The sequence below is a fragment of the Desmodus rotundus genome, chromosome 5 (genome assembly GCF_022682495.2).
Source record: "Desmodus rotundus isolate HL8 chromosome 5, HLdesRot8A.1, whole genome shotgun sequence".
In the NCBI taxonomy this organism is placed as follows: domain Eukaryota; kingdom Metazoa; phylum Chordata; class Mammalia; order Chiroptera; family Phyllostomidae; genus Desmodus; species Desmodus rotundus.
In genome coordinates, this window is record NC_071391.1 from 78,968,167 (window position 1) to 78,989,696 (window position 21,530).

Below are 21,530 nucleotides of genomic sequence, written 5' to 3' on the forward strand. Positions count from 1 at the left end.
GCCTGCATAATAAGATCCAAAAAACACTCTGGATCCTAGAGCTCCGTGAAGCTTCCTGATTGGCGAACACGATGATGTCCAGGGAGGTGACATGCCCTGACTCCCCAGACCGTGCCCTGAGTGTATCCTTTAAAAATAAAACTGTAATAATTAAGTGTGGCATTTTCCTAGGTTCTGTGAGTTGTTCTAATGGATTATCAAACCTGAGAAAGGATCACAGGAACCCCTGAATTTGTAGCCAGTGGGGTAGAACTGTGGGTGGGCTGGGGACCTCATTTGTGGCTGGTGTCTCTGAGGGCAATTGTATGGAACACTGAGCTCTGAAACTTGGAGAGTCTGATGCTATTTTCAGGTGCTTAACGTCAAAATTGTATTGAAGTATATGCAACTGGGGGTGAAATAGAACAGGTAGCTCACAAACATATTCCTTTTTTTTCTAATTGTCTTCACCTTCTCACCTAACTTCTGGCTGTCCTATCTCCCTCTACATATGCCTCTGCATTGCCTGGATTTGTTATTTCTTCCTATAGAATAAACAAACCCCAGTCTCTTACTGCCCTTGTGTCTAAGAAATGTTGCAGTGTTGATTCTCAGAGTAAAGTTTAGTGGCTTCCTTTTCCACACAGCTCTACAGAGAGAACTTGGCTTAGAAAAGACTTAACTTTGATTTTGGTATCCGGAAGATACAGCAGCGGTGAATTTCCAGCAGCGGTGGTTGGGAAAGGGTAAGTTGTGATTTTGTGCATAACAAAGGGATTTTTACTCTGGCAATTTTGTCCTCAACTGTTTGAAGTCAAACATACCTCACCACCAAAAGGATGAGTTCCTTTCCCTACAAACAAGAAATTTATATTTCTTCTACCTTGGCCTTCTTATGCCAGGGGAGCATTTTCCTCTCCCTGCCTGCTATGGATAGAAAGTTTGTACCCAACCTCCCCCTAACTAATGTATTAAAACCCTAATCCCTAATATGATGGTATTTGAAGACAGGGCCTTTGGGAGGTAATTAGGTCATAAGGGTGGAGTCCTTATGATGATTTAAGGCCCTTATAAGAAGAGACAAGCTTGCTCTTCTCTCTCTGCCATGTGAGAATAGGAAGGGAAGGTGTCAGTCTGCAAACCAGGAAGCAGGCTTTCATCAGACCCTGGATCTATCAGCACTCCGATCTTAGACTTTCAGCCTCCAGAACTGTGCAAAATTAATACTTGCTGTTTAAGCTGCCCAGTCTATGGTATGTCTGTTACAATGGCAACCTGAATAAGACACTGCACAAATTGTATTTTCACTTGAAAAAACAAAAAGTGATGGTGTCAAGTCAAAATATCTTTTCCTCTAACGTTAGATTTCTACTCTTTAAGGATTGAGTGGTGGTGATAGACATTTTGGTTCTTTTATTCATGAAGACCTAATGGAATTAAAATTAGACCAACTCAATTACAAAAATACCAGGGATATATGTGGCTACAATCTCTTTAAAAAATAAAATAAAATTTACCTTTTTCAAAATGTTATTTAAAAAATTTACTTTATTTATAAAGTGTAATAATACATTCCATGATATAAAATTCTAGACCTAGTAAATTTAAAAACAGCATAATGGACAATACAAATATTCATTTTGTTTTCCTATCCATATCTTTTCCATTTATTGTCTTCTGCTAGGTTTGCATTTCTTTGTTTTATAATCTGATTCACACTTATAGTAAAACAAATTTTAAATATCAGAGGCAGGTATAACACATAAAGTATAAATTCCCTTTCTCCAGCCCCTCCTCAGATATTGGTGAATATCCTTTCAAACTTTCAACCACATGGATAAGTGTTTTTTACATAAATGGTTGCACATAACACATATTTTTCTGAAAACACTTGATTTTTTCACTGAACACTGTGATGGAAATCGTTCATGATGGTACATTTAGAGCTACTTCATTCTTTTCAATGGTTGTAGCGTGGTCCTTAATATATTCCTATCTATTTAGCCAATTCCCTAATGATGGCTATTTAAGTTGTTTCCAACATTTACTAATAAAAACAATGCCACAAAAAATGTTCATAGTTTATTTAGACAAATGCAGTTATTATATTTATTTGCATATCCTTACATCCCTCTCCTCCTTTCAAAAATCTGATATTTTTTCATGAAAGTTGAAGCATTAAGAATGACTAATGGAAATCATGGGTAACATTTGAACTAAAAAGGAAAGAATCATGGTTTTAGTAATCGCATTTTTGTCATGTCAACAAACCAGAAAGCCATGTAAAACTTCCTCTTTTTAAAGGCTCTGACTGAGTGGGTACAATGGAGGATTATTTAGATGAAGGGTTCTCCCTCCCAGTGGACTTTCCTGAAGTGCTCCACTTAACTTGTTAAGCACATCATTTTGGTTCCACACCCAGAAGTTGCCTGGTTTGTCTCAACTCACTTTTAGCTGTTTGGCAGCAGGTGATATAAGTTACAAAATTTAAGATGTTTTTAACAAAATGCCATCAGGAAGGACCCTGGGTTGGAGGGCAGGGAGATACGAGGGAGAGCAAACTTTCTATATCTCAGCTTCGATGAACCCCAAACAGTATGTACAATGTATGTGGGACACAAATTCATTAAGGTCTGGTATCAGGACAGCTTGCCCTTTATTTTATACCTATGCAATTGTGCATTTGAGAAACTTGGGTATTAGAGTTTTCCATGGACACTTGGCTTTGATTACATTTTCCTAAATAGGATTTTGCTGTTGTCTAATTAAGAAAATTCTTATTGATGTTCAAAAAAGAATAGATATGACTACTTTAAGTTGGTTACATCATTTTCCAGATTAGGTAAATATCTTAATTAGTAGGGTAAATGTTTTAAGATTGGGAGTGTGGACAGTTGTTTTTTGGAGTGTGGTTCTTCAGTTAACTGAATCTTGAATTGGTGGTATTACAAGGAGTGTGTAACGAATTTCTGGGCTATAAATCTTAAATCTGGACCCTGTCTTAAAAGGAAATTTCCAAAAAAAAAAAGAAGATACCCCCCTTCCCAAAAAAGGAAATTTCCAAATTTTTATCTTAAAAATGCAACCCAGTGAAACAGGAGGGGTGCAGTGAGGAATGGATGCCTGCCTCTGTTGTCAGCTTACTAGGGAATACCAAGAAACCAGGCTTCCTGGTTTCTGCAGCTTGTCGCAGAGGTTTTCAAGTATCCCTTCAAAAGATTAAAAAGAATTACAGATTCCCACCTGACTATAGTTACCTTTATCTATTCAATAAATAGATAATGAATGGTGTCTATAAGATGCTCTCATCTATTTTAATAATTGTGCTGTCCTTGATGAATGCACAACCCAGATAGATTGGAAATTACTAGCTTAAGGCACAATTTCTCCTTACTTTTGTCTCAGGTGTTGGTAAAGCTTAGCTAAAAAATATATGAGTGGGTTTTAAAAAATATTCCCTGCATAGAATCCAAGCTACTGTTAGTAACAGTCATCCTCTTCTTTATTCTTATCAGGCTGTCCAAGAAGAGGCTCGTTATTACTGAATGTCAAAAGCAGCTTGTAGGAGGAGAAATGGTGCAGTGAGAGGGGGAGAAATACACTGCACAAATATTTTTTCTTCGTAACTGGAGAGGGGAGAGGGAAAGTGAACAAGGGATAAAAATGAATTAATAAATATGATGTAGAGACTTTTGGTCAAGATGGAGGCATAGGTAGACACTCTTTGCCTCCTTATTCAACCAAAGGAATAATTACAACTAACCTTAAAACAAAAAACAACCGGAACTGCTAGAAAATTGAACTGTATGGGTGTCGACAACTAAGGATTTAAAGAAGCCATATTCATCCAGAAGGATAGGAGGGGTGGAGTTGTGGGGCTGGGGTGGGAGAGGTGACAGCAGTGGTGGTGAAATGCGTGGTCCCACATTCAAGTGTGATGGATAAAAATCAGGAGGGATGCCATGGGAGTGAGCGATCCCAGCCCCAGGCCAGACCTCAGAGCCCAGGGTTCCAGAACCCAGAAGGTAAAGCCTCATAACTTCTGGTTGTAAAACCCAGTGGGGAGTGGGGTGGTGAGAGAAACTGCTGGTTTCTCAGAAGAGTCTGTTTAAAGGGCCTGCATGGACTTAGAATGTACACAAACCCACCCACTCTGGGATTCACCATCACGGCAACAGCTAGAAGGGTGCCAGTTGCATACTGGAAGTGGGTGAAGTGACTGGAAACTGGGCAAGTGCCAGGCAAACCTCCAGAAGCCAGGTAGTGGCATTGCCCCCTCTCCAACCCCTCCCATCATATGGAGCCACAAAGTGGTGTAGTGGGTTGCACATCCCTGGCAAATACCTAAGGCTCTGCCCCATACAACTTAACAGGTGCGCTAAGACAGGGAGTCAAAGCAGCTCTACCTAATACACAGAAACCAACACAGGGAGGCTGCCAAGTTGAGGAGAAAAAGAAATATGGCTCAAATGAAAGAACAGAACAAAACCCCAGAAAAAGAACTAAACAAAACAGAGGTAGCCAACCTATCAGATGCTGAGTTCAAAATGATGGTGATTGGGATGTTCAGAGAACTCACTGAGTATGGCAAAAACATAAGGGAAGAAATGAAGGTTACATTAAGTGAAATAAGAAAAAACCATAGGGAACCAACAGTGAAGGGAAGGAAGCCTAGATTCAAATCAATGATTTGGAACACAAGGAAAAAATAAACATTCAACCCAAACAGGAATAAGAAAAAAGAATTTAAAAAAGAGGAGAGTTTAAGAAGACTCTGGGACATCTCCCAAAATGCCAGCATCTGAACCATTGGGACACCAGAAGAAGAGGAAGAATAAGAAACTGAAAACTTATTTGAAAAAATAATGAAAGAAAACTTCCCTACTTTGGTGAAGGAAATAGACATATAAGTCGAGGAAGCACAGACAGTCCCAAACAAGTTGGACACAAAGAGGACCACACCAAGACACATCATAAATAAAATGCCAAAGTTTAAAGACAACCAGACAATCTTAAAAGCAGCTAGAGAATAGCAGAGAGTTACTTACAAAGGAGTTCCCATAAAACTGTCAGCTGATTTCTCAAAAGAAACTTTGCAGGCTGGAAGGGATTGGCAAGAAGTATTCCAAGTGATGAAAAGAAAGGACCTACAACCTAGATTACTCTATCCAGCAAATGATTATTCTATCATTTAGAATGGAAGGGCGGATTAAGTGCTTCCCTTACAAAGTAAAGTTAAAGGAGTTCATCATCAGCAAGTCCTTATTATATGAAATGTTAGAGGGACTTGTCTAAGAAAAAGAAGATCAAAACTGTGAGCATTAAAATGACAACAAACTCACAACTATCAACAACTGAATCTAAAAAACAAAAACAAAAGAAAAAACAAACTAAGCAAGCAACCAGAGGGGGAACAGAATCATAGAAATGGAGATCACATGGAGAGTTATCAGCTGGGAGGGGGAAGGGGAAGAATGGGGGGAAAGGTACAGGAAATAAGAAGCATAAATGGTAGGTACAAAATAGACAGGGGGAGTTGAAGAACAGTACGGGAAATGGAGAAGCCAAAGAACTTACATACACAACCCATGGACATGAACTAAGGGGGAAGATTGCTGGAGGGAAGGGGGATACTGTATGGAGGAGGGCAAAGGGAGAAAAATGGAACTGTAATAGCATAACCAATAAAATATACTTAAAAATAAATTACCCAATCATTAACTTCCATGAAAAAAGATATTATGTATATGATTTCCTGGGGAACAATTTATATTTTGGCAAGCCTCTCTACTATGATTCCCAAGTGTTTTTTGTTCTTGTTGTTTTTTAGGGAAACTGTGATACTGATAATAGAAGCTTTTATCAAAAGAGATTAGTATCTGAAAATATTTGGTAATACTTGCTCTAAATTGTTCTATCCCCCCACATGACATAAAGCCAGCCAGAGAACTAATTCTCTGGGTAAAGGCTTCTAAGCTGTGTTCTTCACAGCTTAGATTCTATCCGAATGCTTCCATCCAAGATGTAGCCGGCATACACAAGGGTGTATATCTGGGCTGACTTAAAGCTCTTCTTTTAAAGGTCCTTTCCTGTGGCACTGGCAGATGGATGTGCTATCACTTGGCTGAGGAACAAGTTCCATTCCATCACGTATTTCGGGTTTGCTGGACTGGCGCTCAGCATATTTCTGAAATGTGTTTTGAAAGCAACAAAAAGATTAGTCCACACTTCATTCCACTGATTCCTTCCCACTTATGCTGTCATTTCTAGTTGCTGCATACCAAAGGTCTGGTTTGGACTGGTTATTCCAGTCCTAAAGTTACATTTTAACTCTAGTTATTATAGTGACTAGTGTGATATTTCATAATCTAACAAGGAACCCTGATCCAGGTTTATGTGTTGGTAGGAAGCCTCTACAAAAAGATGTCCAGCGAAGTGTCTTTGAAACTGCAGTGCCGCCTAGCATTTATTCTCCCTTGTTAACGAATAATTGACTTTACTGAATATTCAAATCAGATGACAAGCATCTCAAAACAAAGTTGGTGGTCTCACACATCCCTCCTTTTAGGCCTGTAGTCACACACATTTTGTAAATGGTTACAGGCCTGGGAAATGTTCCTTCACTTTGGCCACTGACCAATATTCCTATAAATTGGATATTTCGGTTCAGTGATTTCATGTACATTTAGCTGTGCACTTCTTATGCAGGGCCAAACCCAACAAAATACTGACATGAGTACATGAGTCTAATTAATATTGTCGGGAGGGAACCTCCTACCAGCCCAGCAGAGGGAACAGGACTCATCTAAGGGAAAGGTCACTTCTAGTAAATGGTATAATTTATCATTTAAATTTTTCTTTGAAAGGTTAGTATCCACAAGCATCTGAGGAAACTTACTTTTTTTTCTGCCCAAAGAAAAATAAGTTTAGGTTAAAAACAAGGACATACTTTCTTATTTATTTTCTTCCTGATTTGATTTTAATGAGTAACACACAGGTAGTTACTCAAAGAACCAATCCTTGGATTCCCAATAAACATTTGTACAGTATGTCATTATTTAGCCTGAAGGTGTTAGAACTACTGTAAATATTTTTCATTTGTTTGTATTATGTAGCAATTTAAATACCTGCTTTCCATCCTGAACTGTGAGAGCAAATGCATGAATCTTAAGTAGCAGGGAGTACAAAGAGGTAGACATTTTGAGCAGAAAGTGTTGTAACGACCTATGGTCTAACCATCTAATTTTCCAGATGAGGAATTCCATAAGACATTTAATAAAAGACAGCACTGATGAGATAGCAAGAGCTGTTTGTCTGTTTTTGTAAGGCTCTAAGTATTGTTTTTGTAATACTGAATAAAGATAAAAATATGTTGGCTACAAAGGGACTTAGCACTACTCCTACTTTCCCCAGGTTGGTGCCTCAGCCTAACCAGAGTCCCACAGGCTGACTCTCTGAAGCCCCCTGGAAGCGAGGCACTCAGGCCACACGCGTAGGTTGAGGACCAGCAACCCAGCAGGAAGGGCACTCCGCACTGACCTGCAGTACTCTGTAATAATAGCAGTAAAGCCTATGCGGCTGTAGCAAGTCCCTAGCAGTTAACTGCCCTTCTTTTGCAATCTTCTTGGCTTCTTCATCGTTTTCCTGAAAGGTTTAAAAAGAAACAGTGAATGAAAATTACTCTTGTGACCCATAAACTAAAGGTGAGTGTGAGACAAGAGTCATGAGGGGTTGAATATGAACAGCATGGGAGAGATGAAACACAATGAAAATATAACTTAAGAACAAGGGTATGGAAATAGACAAAGTAGTCTCCTCGACATCTCTGTTACACGGCAATGCTCATGCATGTTTGTACCTTATTCCACAGGCCCACGACAGCCCCCACCCCGCCCCAGCACCCCACAAAATGCAACAACCCACATGCAGCCTCTGTTGTGACTATCTTGGTACTTTCCTAGATACCCAGGAATCTTGGGGCTCATCATCTGCTTCCCCATTTTAACCTCCTCTGTTTGATATTAAAATGCAAGCTAGAAGAGAATGAATCAGTTTTCATGTTATAACATCTCTTAAAAGCTCTATGTAAATATGCAGTCAGAGACCCAAATTGGTTACAAAATGTTACTGATGAAAGACTATATTGTTGTTACAATAAAAATTTAGTCATTAGTACCCACAAGCTGTTCCTTCAGTTCCAGGAATAGTCAGCTTTCCTAATTATATTTTGGGAAAATAGCTAATATTCTACGATGCTGCCCATAGGAAAAGCCACTTGCAAGCAACTCTGACTCTTTACAAAGGGTCACAAAAATTATTCTGCCTCAGGCACCCAGTTATTCCCATAACCAAATATTACTTCTTAGAAACTCAGAAACAAGATAAAGTCTTATAATGGAAGGGTAAACTTTTATATTTTCACAATAAAACACAATAGCTTTTTAAAACTTTTCCTTTGAAAAAGAATTCTTATTTCATGGGAAAGCTGTGATTCTTGGGATGTTGTATGTAATGCCTTCATTATGAACTTGTGTCTCTCTAAGTGGAGAAAAGAAGAGCAATGTACTGACTTAGTGCATAAAACACCTCAACACTGGTCTTTTCAATCTGTAACCTGCATTTGGAGTGTTTTTGCTCATGTGTGAATATGCATGAATGGTGATTCCTTTAGAAAAAATCTACATTCTACATAATAGAATGCTGGTCTTCAAATCTAAAAATCCTCAAAAATGTTGATAGAGGGTATACAAAATGATACTGATATTGGTTCTTTAGATATTTCAAGGGGATAAAGATTTCAGAAAACATTTCTTTTGACTAAATTATGTCAAATTAAATTGTGCTGTGATGGAATTCATGTAATTAATACTGGTGAATTTGTTATTGCCTAAAGAAACTAAAATTCAGAAAGCCTACCTTGGCCCATTTAACTTTCTCTAGTAAATCAGCAAGATTTCTTTTAATTGGTACATAATGTTTCCAAGCCTTTAGTGCCATATAAAAATGCTCATAATATGGTGAGTCCTGCTTCAGAACCAAGCTGTCACCCAGCATGAGGTACGGATATCTGTACGCAGCCACGGTCCCATCCACATTCACTTGGTACTTGTACTAAAAGATTAAAGCCACATAAACAAAAATTTTAACAGTCATTTGCTTCACCTTTGCTTCTCATCAACGCTGTAATACTAAGTATAAAGGAATTAATTTCTACTTTCTAAACTTATTGTTTTACACTTTTACATTTTATTTTGTAACTCATATTTTCTCTTTGTATTAAAATTATAAGCAGGCATTAACAGGTCAATTTTAAGAAATACAATGCATTTAAAGATAAGATGACAAATAATTTTAGAAAATGGGAAGACCTATTTCAACTATATCTATGCAATGGGGAATTCAGATTTCTGTAACATGGTAGGAAAACTATTTTCAAAGATTTTATATTTATTAAACTGAATATTGATAATAATTTAAAAATTTACTTGTACATTATCTCTTTTTGTTCCTTATGTCCACAATAATACGAAAAAGGAAGGCAGTATCTCAAAGTTCAGTTTTAGGGCTGAGGAGACAGAAACCTGTAGAAGCTTAAGGACGAGTGTGAGATTGGCAACACAGCACATACTCTGTGTACATATTTGTTGGACTAATAAACTTAGATTTACATTTCAAAATCACTTTTCATGGCCATGAAAGCTCATTCAATTATAATCATGTAAAGCAGGTGTTATTGTTCTTCCTCCCCCTTTTTTTAACAAATGAGAAAACTAGCGTTCAGAGAAATTTATAAACCTCTATTCTCTGAGTTCAAATCCCTTGTTCTCTTCATTATACCACACTGAGATGAACAGGATTTACTTTGAAATTTAGTAATCAAACTTTTCTTAAATAATTGAAACCAAGTCAGGTTTTGTCACATGGTTCACCCCTCTGACTCCTTGGAACCTCACGGCCTTGGTCCGGAGGAGCCAGGCCGGCAGCAGCTCGTGTGCCTGGAGGGCAGAGGCAGTGGGGAGATGAGGCGCCACAGTTAGCGGCAGAGGCCGGACTGGAGGCAGGACTTAACCTCAATGCCGGCTCCTGTTTTACTTACACGGAATTCATACTTTATCAATTTACAAAAGGCATTTGAGATCATTTTATGTAAAAGGCATTTATATACCAAGTTTATTCAAAGCAAATACAAGAGAAACACAAAGAAATGCACCCAAACTCCAGGTTAATCCTTGTACCATATTTTGAGTATTAAATATAGTTCTGAGCTATTTGGGAGACACGATCATCAACAACAACAACAGTGAACCACAGGGAGTTTTGCAATTCCGCATGCCTGATAAGAAAGTGCGTCAGCTCACAAGATGAAGAAACTGGCCCGAGCCCAGCTATTTACAAATTTATCGCTCCATATCCACCCAGGATGGCTTAGATGCATACCTTAAAGAAATCAAAAAAACCTATCAATTTAGCTTTTCCAAGCTCCTTTTCTTTCTCTTGGAAAAAGAAATACCCCGTAATTCCTGCATCCAGTAGCTGTGGATTTTCTTTGGAGAGCTGCACCAACTGGAGCCTCTCCTCTCGGCTGTCTCTACCTCTGAAGAAAGCTTTCTCTGTTTTATTGATCCAGGAAGGCCCTAGAAGTTCGAGACCATAAAAAAAATGGTTTTGAAACTTTTATATGGTGAATAGAACCATCTTTAATCTATCATTGTCACTGAAGATGTTAAAGCTCTTTTATCAGTAATACATCTTCTAAAGTAAATGCTCTCTCCAAAAATTATGGCATTACAAGGCTCTAATTTCATTCACTTTTCTATTAGGGAGAGCTCACTCAAATGTTGGAGTTTCTGTGGTACAACATTAGAAAATATCCAAAATAATATTAGATAAAGTTCAAAACAGAAAGAGACTCAATGACTTGGCCTACTCACAGAGGTATTAGCTTCTTCCATCTTTTGTGCTTCATAATAAAAATGAACTAGGCTTTTGCTCATAAAGAGAGTGACCAGAACAAACTGTATAGTTAAGTAACACCCACACATCTTTAATCCTTAGGATGCTCAGAATTTTGAGCACATCACTCTGAATACAGGAAAAGCTTCTTCTAACATGCTCTTAAATACAAATATATATACACACACCCACCCAATGATTTATGTTCTCTCTTTCCTCATAGGGAAATGTTCTGGAAGAAATAATATAAATCTATTTTTATTATTCTATAGAGAGGTCATCAGTTAACACCTGTCAGTATTCTAAGGAATAAATCTCAAAACATAGAACCTGGAAAGGATCAAATTCTTTGTTATGCTAGCGCACTTTTCAGAAATTAGTTGTCATCAAATAAAAAATAGGTCGGTTTTCATTTCACATTATCTTTAGATAATTTATAAGGAGCCCACCAAAGCACAATAAACAGAAAGAGGCTACAGAGAGAGGGCAGGGTTTCTTGTACTCAGGGAGCTCAGTTTAATAAAATGTGTGTTGTGCCATAAACCAAAGGCCCTCAAGCAGGGAGAGAGGAATTCAGATTTTAAGGAATTGAGAGGGGCAAAAAAAAAGAAAGGGGAGAATTTCTTACGAAGTATTGGAGATAGTAATATCCAAATTATGCTGCTATCATGTTCTCTTAGATATGCATATAATTTCATACTTTTCAAAACTCTCTCTCACTTCATCTAGCAATGTGAAGGCATGGAAGTCAGAATTAAGTCAAGTGACAATTTTACCAAATATATATGTTCAAATCATATTTACTAGTAATGAACTCAAAAGAGACCAGTTGTGGTAGATTTGGGCATTACTACTCCAGCTCACCCATCTTTAATTTTGTAGTAGAAGGATCCTAAACAAACCTCTTTAGCGTTTAGGGTGCTGGGTGTTTTTTCTTGGTTAGAAGATATGAAAAATGGTTATTTAAATATATATAATATATATACTTCACCTGACTAAACATCCCCTTCATTGTTTTTTACCTCTAAGCTTTTTCTTAGGTAATGAACTTGAATTTACCTGTATTTCCCTGAATAGAGAGAAGATCATTTGTAACACCCCTCATGGCTTCAAGTGTGGAGTGGGTGATGTCATATGTGGGGAGGATAATATCTCGTGAATCCTGAGAGCCACACCATGAAATGATAGGTAAAGGGCCAGGGGTTTCATTGACTTTTCGATGTTCCAAGGGCCAATCCCCAAGATTAATATAAAATTCTAAATCTGGGAGAAGAACCTAAATAAACAAAAATATAAACATCAGTGCTGGGAAGACCTCACTCAGTCTTTGGTACTAAATGCTTTCATTCTTCAGCTTTCTTAAATATTTCAGATAAAAGTGAACACTCGAAAATAGCAGCAAAAGAGAGAAGCATGCCTGTCAGTCATCAGCAGCGTCACACATCAAGGATGAGGATGATACGAGGTCAATTCCCTTAACCAGGAGTATGCTAAACATTTCAAATTGTTTCATATGACAAAAGTGGAGATTGTGTAGACAAGTATAAACAAGTGGCTTCCTTTCTGGCAGCTGCTTAAGTGAGTATCTACAAAGTTAGGCTCAAACCCTTGTTTTCCTTCTCTATCAAACCTCTCTATCACATCTATCCTTGATTCTGGAATCTGCTACTCCATTCCATCTCCATGGTCAATGCCAGCTTGGGCCTTTATCATCTCCTGCCTAGATTGTAATAGCTTACTTATTACTAGGTATTCTGATGCTAGATTCTCCCCACTCTAATCTGCTCTCCACATTGCTGCCCATATTTCTAAAACCCAAGTTCATGTCACTATCAGGCTTAACAGAACTGTAAGCCTTTAGGACAAGGTCTGAACTCTCTGGCTAGAACTCAAGGCCCTACTAGCTTGCTCCAGCTTACCTTTGACCCCATCTTCCATCTGCTTATTGCCAGTAAACTTCAGGCTATTCTCTGAAAATGCTACCCACTTTAATACGCCATTCTCTCCAGTTGGAATGTTCTCCCACTTACTTACTTGGCACTCTCCTTTTTCATCCTCAACACAGATCTAATGTTACCTCCTGTACGACTCACCTGTATGACTCACTCACAGTTTAACCTAGGTACCTACTTTTCTCTCAGGCCTATCACGTTGTGGCACAATTATTTGTTTGTATTCACATCCCACTCTCACATCCAAATAACAAAAACAAGTCCTACTAGAGCGAGGGGCTCTAAGGCCAGAGGTGAGTCTCATTTATCTTAGATTTCTTCCCAGTCCCTGGGCAAAGAGCCTAGAACAAAAGGGAAGGGCAAGGGATGTGGCTATTCACACTATTGCTTCCCTAATATCATTTATAAGCTCATTAGTAAATTCCACATTAGTAGTTCTGACCATAGAGCAGGGTTTCTCAAACTCAGCACTATTGACATTTTGTTGTGGGCAATTCTTTGCTGCGGGGGGATATCCTGTGTATTGTAGGATGTTTAGCAGCATCCCTGGCCTCTCCCCACTAGATGCTACTAGCCATCCCCCAGTGGTGACAACCAAAAATGTCTCTAGACATTGTCAAATGTTCTCTGAGGGACAAATTTATCCCTAGTTGAAAACCACATGAGTACAAGATAGAGGGGTATAGGACAGGATGGACGGGTGGCAGCCCAAGAAGAAAGCACCACCTTTAGGGTCAGGTGCCCACAATCGCTCATACTGTGGGTTGGCCAGGGTTGGGGGGGGCAACTATTTAAAATCAGAAATGATTGCAGCCAGAAATCCAGCATGTTGGGAATGCTTGCACAGCCTCTACCAGCAAAGTTGGCTTTTGGTGTGAAAAACTACCCTGATGGTCTTTCTGGGTAAGAAATGTAAATATTGCCCATCTTCACCCCTAACTCTGTACGGTCAAGAAGAGAGAAGAACAAAATTCATTTTGAATTACTCTGCTTAAGAGTTTTGCAAATGGAGAAAGAAGGGCTGAATAGAAGAATGGGGAGGAGTATGACTGAGGGTCTGATTAACACAGCAATATCTATTTTTAAATGTCAGGGGTTTTGTATATTGATTGATTGATTGATTTTACTATGAACTGGTACAAAATAACTTTTCTCTGTTACTCGAACCTTCACCTTCTGTACACAGTATCTTTTAGAGGTGCTTACAGTAAAACAAGAAAGATGTGTTCAAAATTCAAGTCATTTTGAGGTGACAAGAAGAAAACAGATGCAGAAAGTAAAATCGGAATGGAAGGAATATTCAGCAGGAATGGAAAACCTTTGGAAGTGACCTTGAGGCTGTAAATATCTGGGAGTGCACAGAAACCTTGGGAGTGCCCCGTGTCCTGCTTATCTGGGATAAAGGCTAAGGCCATTTAATGTAGATATTAAAGGAAAGGGAGATCCATGCAAGTGGAGAACTTACAAACACTCAGGAGGTAGGCCTCTTACCCACACATTTCCAAGCCTGGAATCCATTTCCATCCTTTGCCATTATTCTCCTAAGCATTTAAATGTTACAACTAAATAATTCAATCATATTGTTTTTAAAATCAGTGAATTCATTCTCATACCTTTCTTGCCAGTGATAGCAAAATCTCATCTGAGAACATTTTGAAGTCTGTGTATTTCCCTAAAGGTCTCCGGTAGACGTGGTTATTGAGAATCGTGTAATGAACAATGGCACCCCTCTCTTCCCCAAACCTTTTAGGAACTTCATTTAGCATCTGCTGGAGATTAATGCTGGGGAAAGAAGCAAAATCTTCTGCAATCTGTGGTTCTTTGGTTGGACAAGAAAGAGTTGTCTGCCAGGCCTGAGGATCCTCTTCTGGACATTCACAGTACTCGTGGTACACCGGTCCTAGGGAAGGCAAAACACACGCAATGCCGCACTTCATTAACCAACACAAGGCAGGGAGCTGTTTCCGCCCCTGATGTGAACACGGGATGAATTCTAAGATTGTCCAGACAGGGAAAATCTGCCCTAACTACATCAGTGGCAAGAGTAGTTACATCAGAGCCCTGTGCTTCTATTTTCTGTCTCCCTTTCACACCCGCTAGACAACCTAGTATACAGTACATGCTCTCTCTCCCAATATAACCTATTCTTGGTAAATTAGCTGATAAATTTGTTTCTGGTGAGTTATAAATGGCTGATGAACATAATGCAACTTACCTTATACAGAGAATGAGGAATACTGGAAATGGGGACTGTGTAATGGCTAAATATCCAAGATCTTTTTCTTAGCATTTAAATCTGTTTAAATTACATAGTTTTCTTTCCCTTAAAATTTTAAGTTAAATTGAGCTTTAGGAGATACATATACCATGTTTACTTTGTTACATATGACTTCAAGGTCATCATGACCCAATCTGAAAGGCATGGGATCTACACATGAGGCTGGCTCTGGATTATGTAATAATCACTTACCTTTCAAAATATAGGGAGACTGGGCTACATGTTCATCACCGTAAAGGACCTCTATCTTCAGCCCTTCGTTGACAGTTTCATACATCCTATACCTCATCAAAAACGTACCATCATTCCTGTCCAAAGGTTTAGGGACATGAATCCGGACTACCTCTTTAGGTGAAAGAGATTTGATTACTACTTTGAATTGTGTTTGACCTGTAAGAAAAATATATATAAATTACTAGTTCACACTTACTTTGTTGTAACAATTACTGGATAGCTATCTCTCCACAGAAGTTACTTATTTTTCTAGTATCAGTGGTAAACAAAAATCATTTTAGTTTGGAAGATCCTTGAGGCCAGAAACTATTCTGGTTTATGTCTTCAAACCAAGGATCTGACTCAACATTGATTCATTAGTCATTCAATAAGGGTTTATTGAATGAACGAAATTAATTCATAAAAAGGCAAGGATGACAATTACCTTTTGCTTATTTGATCTTTTCTCTTTTAGGGGGGTTGAAAGCCCTAGGAGTTAAAAATCCGTGAATCTTAGAATAACAGAGCTCTAAAACAATCTAACTTTCTCCTTGTAAGACATACACAAGCTTTCTCTGAAAACCATTCTAATATCAAATGGCCCTCATTTCTGAAAAAATTTTCCTTTAACCCAATTTCAAGTTATACGTCTAAGCCTACTTCCTTAAGCAGAGAGAGGTTACAGCTAGTTACCAGACCACACACAAATACACATTCACACACCTTTGTAATCACTAGAGTTTACTTCTCTAAGCGTGTTTCCTCAGCTTGAAATGAAACAGTTATATAGGATGATCTACATCTCTTTTAACTCCAAAATTCTGTGGGTTTTCTGTTCCAGGGTAAATAATACCTGCTTAGAAACTTTCCCTTCTCTTCTGGCAGGAGACAGCCAACACAGGTAGGCGTTGCAATACTGTTGTGAACAATACATGTCACTGTGGCCCAGGTATAAATGTTGAGGCCTTTTTCCTGAGAGTGCAAATGATATTTGCGTACTCAGTGCAGAGCTGATCCTTAGGAGCTTTAAGAATAAAGATCAGTTAATCCCCTAACCACAATTAATCACTTTTCAAAAAGTATTGAGTCCTCTGAAATCCACAGCTTAACAAACAATAAGCTGTGACCAAAGTACTCCTTCATCTCATAGACCTCATATTATGAAATTAAGCATATTTAATACAGGGCTGGGAAAAAGCAGGTGTATAGTTGTTTGTAATACATAAAATAATAATGAATAAACAAATAATAATACGAGAATGAACTCTTGTGTTTCCCGTACTTACAACCGTGAATCAACTTTTGCTCATTCCTGTACGTATTTTTGAAATTATTGACAAAGTTTCTATCTCCTATTTTTAGTTCCTAAGTGTAGTGAGTAAAATTTGTACTTTCTTTTGGTGTTCAAAGATTTTATTTTTTCTCATAGGTCAGGAGAAATGTTTCTCACTCCCTTCAATTTCATAACAGTAATGTAGTATCTGACATCTTGCTATTAAATAATGAAGTAACAAATATATATTTTGGGATACTTGAAATAAATGTGACAAAATTATTAAAGAAATCTGCTGAAATAAATGACCTATAATAAATAAATATAGGAGGTGGTTGTAAAAAAAAGATAATAATATAATGTGAACTTACTTAAAATGTAGGCCAATTACCTGAAATGCTTAATGAAACACATAAGTTACTGATTCATGTTATTTCCCACTTGGTTCCGGTAAAGCAGTGAGGTGTAGCAGAGTGAAAAACAGAAAGGCAGAGTCCGGAGACTAGGCAGTCATTTCCATTATTCCCTCTCAGACTACAAACAGGACAAACGAGTTCTCATGTCTTCTGACTAGATAGTTCTGCTCTCCATAAACTTCTAATTTTAATAAACAAAACAAATAGAAGACAAGCATTGTAATGACTGATTACTTTTGGAAGGAGCTGGATTTACAGAAGAAAACTAGCTCCAAAATGCTTCGTTATTTTTAAATTGAAAGTATTGGACTAGGTCTCTATGGTCTCTTCCAGTTCTAATATTTTTTTTCTTTTACTCTGAAATAGCATTTAAAAGGTATATGTCAAAATAAATGTATAAAAATATAACCATTGGAAATACATATTTTAAATGGTTATTTTTGTAGTAATCTTTCATGGTTGTGTCATTGTTGGCACGAAGTTATTGTTAAAATCAATGCAAAATAAAAATGATCAGGACTTAAATGTAAACAAGCAATTCTAACCTCATAAAAGAGAAAATGAGAACAATGCAATTGCAGATTTCTTCAAAATGAAGTAATTCGAGTTCTCATTTGCCCTGGGGGCTAATATAATGGAACAGATTGAAGCTCAGCTTGAGTATTTGCACTCCCCAAATTGAAAAGCTAACTGAACGAGAATGCAGTCACTATGTAGACAAAAGGAGGCTGGCCATAGTAAAGTCTTATTACATCATTAGAAGCAGAAATTTTGAAGACTTTTGATTTGGAAAGAAATCAAAAACATTGTTTAAAAATTCACTTAGCACTTATGTGCCAGTCTATCCAGTCTATAAGCTTTTAAGTTTTCACATGTATTTTATTTCCTACAAGAACTTGGAAGGTAGGGCCCTGGCTGGGGAGCTCAGTTGCTTAGAACATCATCCACATACCAAAACTGTGGGTTCGATATCCCTGTCAGGGCACATACAAGCATCAACCAATGAATGCATGTATAAGTGAAACAACAAATTGATGTTTGTCTCTCTCTAAAAAAAAAAAGAACTTGTAAGGTAGGTGTTGTCACCCCCATTTGACAGATCAGGAAACCAACTCTCCCTTGAAGCAGTTAAGTAACTCATCACATACTAAGGTCATATACATAGCTGAGTAGCTGAATTAACTTTGTATCCTGCTACTTTGCTGAATTTATCAGTTCCAGTAGTTTCTTGGTGGAATCTTTGGGGTTCTCTATGTACAGAATCATGTCATCTATAGGCAATGACAGTGTCACTTCTTCCTCTCCAATTTGGTAAAAGGTGAAAGATTTATACGATCTGAACAGAAACCAGAGTATTCCCTTTCCAATTTGGATGCATTGTATTTCTTCTTCTTGTCTGATTGCTGTGGCTAGGATTTGCAATACTATGTTGAATAAGACAGGTGAAAGCAGACATCCTTGTCTTGTTCCTGATCTTAAAGGGAAAGCTTGTAGTTTTTGCCCATTGAGTATGATGCTGGCAGTGGGTTTGTCATATATGGCCTCTATTATGTTTAGGTATGTTCCGTTTAATCCCATTTTGTTGAGAGTTTTTATCATAAATGGGTGCTGGATTTTATCCAGAAATCAGGTGCATTTTTATGTGCTAATAACAAACTAACAGAAAGGAAAATTAAGAAAATAATCCCATTCACAACTGCTACAAAAAGAATCACATACCTAGGGATAAACCTAACCAAGGGTGTAAAAGACTTTTACTCCAAAAATTATAGGACACTGAAGAAAAAAACTGAAGAGGATACAAATAAGTGGAAACAGACTGTGTTCATGGATAGGAAGAATTAACATCATTAAAATGTCCATGCTACCCAAAGCAATCTACAGATTCAATGAAATTCCTATCAAAATTCCAATGATGTATTTCACAGAACTAGAACAAATATTTCAAAAATTTATATGGAACCACAAAAGGCCTCACATAGCAACAGTGATCCTGACAAAGAAGAACAAAGTTGGAGGAATCACACTACCTAATATCAAAAAATACTATAAGGCCATAGTAATCAAAACAGCATGGTACTTCCATAAAAACAGATACATAGATCAATAGAACAGAATAGAAGAGCCCAGAAATAAACCCACACTTTATAGTCAATTAATATTCAAGAAAGGAAGCAAATACATACAATGGGCTAAAGATAGTTTATTCAATAAATGGTGTTGGAAAAATTGGATAGATACAATCAGGAAAATGAAACTAGACCACCTGCTTATACCACACACAAAAATAAATTCAAAATGGATCAAAGACTTAAATGTTAGATCCTAAACCATAAAAATCATAAAGAAAACATAGGCAGCAAAATCTCGGACATTGCTCATAGCAATATTTTATTGGATATATCTCTCCAGGAAAGGGAAACAAAAGAAAAAGTAAACAAATGGGGCTAAATCAAACTAAAAAAGTTTCTGCACAGCAAAGGAAACCATCAAAAAAATAAAAAGACAACCCACAGAATGGGAGAAAATATTCTCTGATACATCTGATAAGGGGATAATATCCAACATTTATGATGAACTTACAAAACTCAACACTGAAAAAACAAAGAACCAAAGTAAAAAGATGCTCCATGTCACTAATCATCAGAGAAATGCAAATTAAAACCACAGTGAGATATCATCTCACACCTATCAGAATGGCTATTACCAATAAATCAACAAACAATAAGTGCTGGTGAGGATGTGGGAAAGGGGAACCGTTTTGCACCGTTGGTGAAAATGCAGATTGGTGCAGCCACTGTGGAAAACAGTATGGACATACCTCAAAAAATTAAAAATGGATCTGCCTTTTGACCCAGTGATCTCACTTCTGGGAATATATCTGAAGGAACCCAAAACACCAATTCAAAAGAAGATAAGCACCCCTATGTTCACTGCAGCATTATTTAAAATCACCAAGATATGGAATCAGTCCAAGTGTCCATTAGTAGATGGGTGGATAAAACACTATGGGACATTTATACAATGGAATACTACTCGGCTGAAAAAAAGAAGAAAATTTTATCCTTTGCGACAGTATGGATGGACCTGGAGAACATTATGGTAAGTGAAATAAGCCCATCAGAGATAGACAAATACTGTACGATTTCACTCATATGTGGAATCTAATGAAGAAACTGAATTAACAAGGAAAATGGGGACAGACTCATAGATAGAGAGCAGGATGACACATGGGTGGGGAGGTGAGGGGTGGAGGGATTGAACAAAAAGGAAAAAGGACTCATGGACATGGACAACGGTGTGGTGATTGCTGGGAGGAGGGGGTATAATGGGACTAAATGATAATGGAAAAAATACAATAAAGATTAAGTATTTTTAAAAAAGGGTAGCTGAGCTAATATTTGAACATTTAAGGATAGCTTGAATCCTCTTTCAAAGCCCATCCTGAATCTGCTGGGTCACATCAAGTAAGGTTAGCATGCAGGTTGGCAGAATTCAGAGTTGGAGGAATAACCCCTGGCACTCTCTGTTGAATGGAGTTATTGTCTCCCGCTCCATTGTTTAAGAACTTCATTAAGGCTCTCTGAGGCTGCCACCAAAGTGTTGACCCTACATGACTAAGGGAAAGAGTCCCAGAAAGCCAACTGGTTTTGTCTTGGGACTAAATGGAACCTTCCAAAAATGTCTGCTTCCCTGTTGACCCTGCACGACCATTGCATGACTGGTGAGCTGATGAAAGGTGGAGAACACTGAACTAGATAGTCCACAGTTAGCGATGACATTTAATAGCTACAGGGCCATGGGCAAGGCATTTTAGCTTCACTGAGCCTCAGTTTCTTGTTTGTAAAGTGAAAAGAAGAAGATCCGTCCTTCCTATATTACAAGGCAATTTAAAAGAACAAGTTAAATAAAGCAAGATTAAAAAAAAAGTATACAACCAGAAGGTAAGACTATTTTCTGAAAATATCATTACTGATGAAGGAAGGCAAGGAATGAGGCAAAAACGAACACAGCTGACCTTTGAACAACCTGAGTTTGAACTGCTTGGGGCCATTTATGTGGATTTTTTTCAATTAATATGCAATTGGCCCTCCATTTTCCTGGGTTTTATATCTGGAATTCAAACAGCCACAGATTTAAAACTATTTCGATCCATGGTTGGGAATTTGTGGATGCAGAAGGTTAACTTGATGCATGATATGCCATTTCATATAAGCAACTTAAGCATCTGTGACTTTGGGTATCCGTGGGTGTCATGGAACCAATCACTTTGTGATATGGAGAAACACTGTAGTTAAATTTGGGGGGAGTCAAAAGTTATACATGGATATTCTATTGTGCTAGTGGTTGGGTTTGTTTTTCAGAACTATAGGACAGCCTTTTGAATGGAAGCTAGAAATCAAGTGGCCCGAAATGAAACACGTAGAGTTTAAGGGAATGAAAGTGAGGTTGTCTATAAAGACTTG

The 21,530-nt window shown here is 37.8% G+C and overlaps 1 protein-coding gene across 3 annotated transcripts in view; it reads right to left on the bottom strand.

Annotated features, from left to right (window-relative positions):
• Positions 1 to 1,464: 1,464 nt before the first annotated feature.
• LOC112314188 (protein O-glucosyltransferase 3) overlaps positions 1,465 to 21,530 on the bottom strand; it is a 114,595-nt gene continuing 94,529 nt past the window's right edge. Inside the window, exons 1-8 of one of the 3 annotated variants that reach the window (XM_053923626.1) lie at positions 16,229 to 16,386; positions 15,355 to 15,552; positions 14,498 to 14,784; positions 11,992 to 12,208; positions 10,417 to 10,613; positions 8,896 to 9,090; positions 7,519 to 7,623; positions 1,465 to 6,166 (exon numbers count right to left, since the gene is read on the bottom strand). In XM_053923626.1, coding sequence (XP_053779601.1) covers positions 6,041 to 6,166; positions 7,519 to 7,623; positions 8,896 to 9,090; positions 10,417 to 10,613; positions 11,992 to 12,208; positions 14,498 to 14,784; positions 15,355 to 15,451 — 1,224 coding nt within the window. In that variant the 5' untranslated portion in view covers positions 15,452 to 15,552; positions 16,229 to 16,386 and the 3' untranslated portion in view covers positions 1,465 to 6,040. Of the gene's footprint in view, positions 6,167 to 7,518; positions 7,624 to 8,895; positions 9,091 to 10,416; positions 10,614 to 11,991; positions 12,209 to 14,497; positions 14,785 to 15,354; positions 15,553 to 16,228; positions 16,387 to 21,530 lie in introns of those variants that run through there. The other 2 variants (XM_024570908.3, XM_053923625.1) reach the window with 2 other exon arrangements.